The sequence below is a fragment of the Phalaenopsis equestris genome, unplaced genomic scaffold, assembly GCF_001263595.1.
Source record: "Phalaenopsis equestris unplaced genomic scaffold, ASM126359v1 Scaffold001301, whole genome shotgun sequence".
NCBI lineage: Eukaryota > Viridiplantae > Streptophyta > Magnoliopsida > Asparagales > Orchidaceae > Phalaenopsis > Phalaenopsis equestris.
Window position 1 is genome coordinate 1 of NW_018165740.1, and position 4,876 is coordinate 4,876.

General features: G+C 36.1%; 1 protein-coding gene across 1 annotated transcript in view; it reads right to left on the reverse strand.

The window, feature by feature from the left end:
• Positions 1-1,518: 1,518 nt before the first annotated feature.
• The window catches only part of LOC110033804, a gene marked incomplete at its 3' end in the record, with an annotated part of 64,803 nt that continues 61,445 nt past the window's right edge, over positions 1,519-4,876 (reverse strand). Inside the window, exons 5-10 of the mRNA XM_020737909.1 lie at positions 3,855-4,026; positions 3,419-3,733; positions 3,100-3,300; positions 2,514-2,996; positions 2,182-2,391; positions 1,519-1,712 (exon numbers count right to left, since the gene is read on the reverse strand). Coding sequence (XP_020593568.1) covers positions 1,519-1,712; positions 2,182-2,391; positions 2,514-2,996; positions 3,100-3,300; positions 3,419-3,733; positions 3,855-4,026 — 1,575 coding nt within the window. The remainder of the gene's footprint in view (positions 1,713-2,181; positions 2,392-2,513; positions 2,997-3,099; positions 3,301-3,418; positions 3,734-3,854; positions 4,027-4,876) is intronic.

A 4,876-nucleotide genomic window follows, 5' to 3' on the forward strand; every position in this document is an offset into this window, starting at 1 on the left:
GCTCTTGCTCGTGCCTTGAATTCTTTAGCCTTCATCTGAGCTTTTAAAGTCCTATCTCTCACTTTGAGGTAGAGAGAAGAAGTGATGTGTGGCTGTGAGTTTAAGAAGTTGGTGCTGATTGACCATGTGCCATAGGTCTCTGGGCCAAAGGTTATTCAGGAAATTTTGTAATCCCTCCGACGAAAGCACATCAGTGATAATCGAGGCGTACCCATCCATCCTCGGAGCTTGCAGGGACTAGTCCCTCTACAAGTTTAGTAGGACAAAGCTGGAATCTGCACTGAGGAAGACCTCTGGCCGCTACTATTTGCTATCGTTTGCATCTTCATCTAAGGCTGAATATCACTAAAGAACAACCACCTATTATCCTTGTTGAGAAGATATAACCCGATCCTCTTCCTAACACCACAGTTCCTGAAGAAGAACAACAAACTACAGCTACATATTCAGTTGTGCTTATACTACCCACTGTTATTGAAGAAGATTCTCTTACATGCAAAGACACAAGAGTGCTCATTTGATCCAATAGCAGATTAGCTGGTACAACATGTTGTTGCTTCTAATGTTCAACAATCTGCACATCTCCAACACACGTTAGACCAAGATCAGGTGAGTCAATCTTCGGAAGAGGAATGACAGGTCTATTCCAGGAGGAAGAAGAAGAATGGAGGCTGACTCCAGCTAGGGAACATATTAGATGATACATTGGTTACTACTGAAAATGACAATCATCTTATCAACTTATTAGCTTGCTCCTTCCCTAGAACCAGAGACAGAGGCAAAACCAAATTGGATTGCGCTCTAGCCACCTAATATTTTGTATTTCAGCACTTTTAGGTTATTTCTTTATGTCTATACTGTACTTTTCTGTATTTTCTAGTTTTGGAGCCACTTGTGGTTTTGGTGTGAACAGGGTGCCATGTTTGGGTCCTTCAATATATTATATCTGTATCTTTCTTTCTAGTTAATATATTAGCCTTTTTGAGCTTTCTAATATATATATATATATATTATAGATGCTTTTATTCGAAAAAGGAAAGAGAGAAAAATGTGAGTTTCAAGAGAGGAGAAAAAGTGAGAGAGAGAGAGACTGAGAGATAGGATACTAGTGAGACAAGGAAATACTTAATGGTAAATATATTTTGCCTTGCGCTACTTCTAGACTGCTGAAAATTTCATTGAGCAATAGTAGACGATGAAAATTGTTAAGCAAAAATATCCTCCCATCTTGTTTAGATGTTTTCCTTGCAATGTTTTTATCTCCCTTCACTTTATATTTGCCCTCGAGTGTTTTTCCCAACATTTCACAATTATTTTGTCAATAAAAATAAGAATACTCAAAGAATTAGACCCATAACTCCTTAATAATCTTCATGCTTAAGATAAACAGCCAGACAAAATGCTTTCACGTCACAGACACTAGAAAGACACCCTTTAAGATCGACATATGGTAGTAGATCAAGTAAATTAATAAAAATCAAAACGAATTAAATTTCTAGGGACAATAGATCTATTGACCATACCTTTCTAGCACCAGCTCTCCACGACTGGAATCCAATCCAATCATTCTTGTGTATTCTATCAATGCGGTTAGCTATAGCTAAAAACGCCCCATACTCACTTAAGGCATCTCGGTAATAAGAATTACCAAGAATCGGTAGACGGGAATTAGCATCTATATCATCAGCTCCAGGTCTGCGCCATTTGGTGGACTACGCCAAAGGAAAAGCACATTAGCAATAGAAAAAATCTGGCAGTATATATTTAATTAACTGATAAACAAGATAAAAGTGACAACAGATTAAAGAGAGTACTGGATGTTTATTTTCCTGTTTTGAAATCAAAGAGTACCCGTGGCATCTAAAATAAGAAAAGCATAAACGAGTTAACTAGAGAGTGAAACTAAGCCTATAATATGTTCAAGACATGATTTGAGTTAGAAGAATATATTTATGCAAGGCAATAAAGAATTTGCATCACGAAATACTAACCAATCAAGAATGAAACTTGGCAGAAGGATAGTAGCTTAATATGGAGATTATCGCAAATCCTCCAACATGTTCAGTTGCATATCATATAATAAAATTCAGGAGCGAAATATTTTGCATCATAAATATATGTAACTCAGACATCTTAATACAAAAGAAGGGGTGAGGGTAATGACCAGATAGATAAACATACCAAGCCAATTCCACGGTATAGTGAGCTATTATGCAGAAAAGGCCATGTTCCTTCACCAAAATAAGGTTCATATATACACAAAGGCTGACCTGTCCGCTCAAGTTCCTTCCCATCCCTTTCATGCAACTCATTTTTAGCCCTGTCAGCTCTTTTAGAACTGTGATAGACCTCCTCCCATGTTCCGTGAGGCTGATCATTTCTTTCCTTCAACTGAATGATGTTTGCGTAGGTTAGACATTTCTTAAACGTTAATAAAAAGGAGCAGATATATAGAGACCAACAATGACATAAACAGACATGTCTTAAAAAAAAAAGAAAAAATCATGTCTGACCTCTTCTTCTTCTAACCTTTTTCTAGCATTCTCAATGTGAATTATCTTCTCTTCTTCCCAGTTTATGCTGGAGAACTGTTCATCCAAACCCGAGTCAAAAGAAACACTATAACTCGCTTGTGTTTGGTTCCACTCTTCTTCTAGCTCATCAAAAATTTGATAGCTTTGAATAGTTTTATTTTGATGGTTCATCTCTATTAGATTCTCAAACAGATGCCACTGCCATTCTTCTTTCAACTTTGAAGGTACGTCAGAAATTTCCTTAGGAGAAGAAATTTCAGATGGAAACTTAAGAATATTGTCCAGTAACCATGAATAGCCTTGAATAGTTTCAGTGACCATTGGATTTCTAGCCTTCCCTAACCATGCCATTTGCTGGGCTGAGGATAATAATTTTGCCCTTGAGATTGCTTGACGTAAAACCTGTGCTATCTTGTTAACCTTATACTTTTGGTAAAGAAAACCATTCACCCCATCAACAACCTAATATCAAGTGTTTAAAAAAATAGGTACTAATTTCATATTCCAAAAGATAAAATGAGTTCGTGCCTGAATATTCCGCAGAAATAGACATGGAATAACATACATATTTTTTAACTATTTCAAGGTCAGGAGCAACAATCAATTTTCCAATACTCATAGCATGCAACAAAACCGGTGGAAAAGTTTGCTCCTCAAGGAATGATCCATATATCACAAGGTTCGCTGTCCAAAGAAAATTGTACTCACCATTGTCAGTTATCTGATGCACACTGCCCCTTGGGTAACCAAAGTTTTGAACGATGGCCTGCAACAATAAAAAAGAAAACGAAATTATAAAAAAAATAATGTTTTAAAAAATCAGCTTGAATTATTGAAAAGAATCTCGATATAATAGAGCACAGTTTAGCGAAACAGCACAGTACCTTCAGAGCCATCTTAAATGCGCAACTAGAGTTCCCTGTTACTACACCAACTTTGAAACTAGAAAAAGAATTGCCATAAGAAAATTCAAGGACAAGTGGTGCCAATCCTTGTAATACAAGTGCACGCTCCAGCCACATACCGCTGTATTCAAATTGACTGCCAACTACAGCAATTAGGAACTCCGACTTATAACCCTTATTAACTCGGAAATCAGTCTCATTCTTTGAGGCAAGAAAACTAACTGCTTTCCAGGCCTCAGCAGCAGAGCTTGGAATAACAAAATAGTTGCTATTGTCAAATGTTGAATACATGATCTGTAAGAATTTTTTAAAAAAATGCAAGCTTTTGAGACTAAACAAATTAGACATCTAAATTCTGCATAATTTCCTATATCATTCAAAGTAGTGTTATATTGAAGCAAATTGCAATCAATACCGGTAAAAAGTAGTTTGTGAATACTACAACAGTAGCTCTGTTAAAATTTTGCTTCCAATAATTGAGAAGTTCAGTCTGACCATTTTTAAGATATTGACTCAAACGAATAGCCAAAGACCTATCCTGTATGGTCCATATGACAGGTACAGATTTGAAAGGCTCCTGCGAAAGACTGTAAGACTGTATTAATATTACTTAGACTGTATTACTATTACTTCAACAAAGAAATTATTACTTTGGGTGTGGATTTCAACAAGAAAAACAAAGTAGATGATTAAAACTAGCAAAACAAATCATCAGCAATCCATAAACAGACACAGTATAATCTACACAGCCAACTTTGCCTTGTTCATGTAGTTAGCTCAAGAATTTACACCAAAGTTCAAGGTGTCATGTCAAACCCTGTTTAGGCCTAGTACAAATAACTAACGAGGATCCAACAAGATTTCCAAATCGGAAGGAAGTGTGTATGCACTTTAAATACAGATTACACCAAAGTTCAAGGTGTCATGTCAAACCCTGTCTAGGCCTAGTACAAATAACTAACAAGGATCCAACAAGATTGCCAAATCGCAAGGAAGTGTGTATGCACTTTAAATACAGTGTGGAGTAGCAACGTTGTGCATCAATTTGCAGACATATGGGATTGCACAATATTGCGTAGTTGAAGCTGCAAAATGCATGTCACCATTATATCACAGCACGCTAAACATGCATTCCACTCCTTCCCGATGGAGGAAGATGACCATTCAACAACAGGTTAATATCATATATTATCACATCGCATGTATGCTGATTGCTCCTTCGTAGATAACAATCTTCCTTATTAATATTCGACTAAAAATGAAATCATTTAACAATTTTAATTAACATGATATATTTAATAAGTATACAACAATTCAATGTTTCTCATTATATGTGTGTTTTATTTAAATGAAGTATGCATTTTGTTTGTTCTTTATATTTCAAAGTCGAAAAACAAGAAAAAAAAACTGTGAGCCACCGTTTATGCTTTAGGAGTT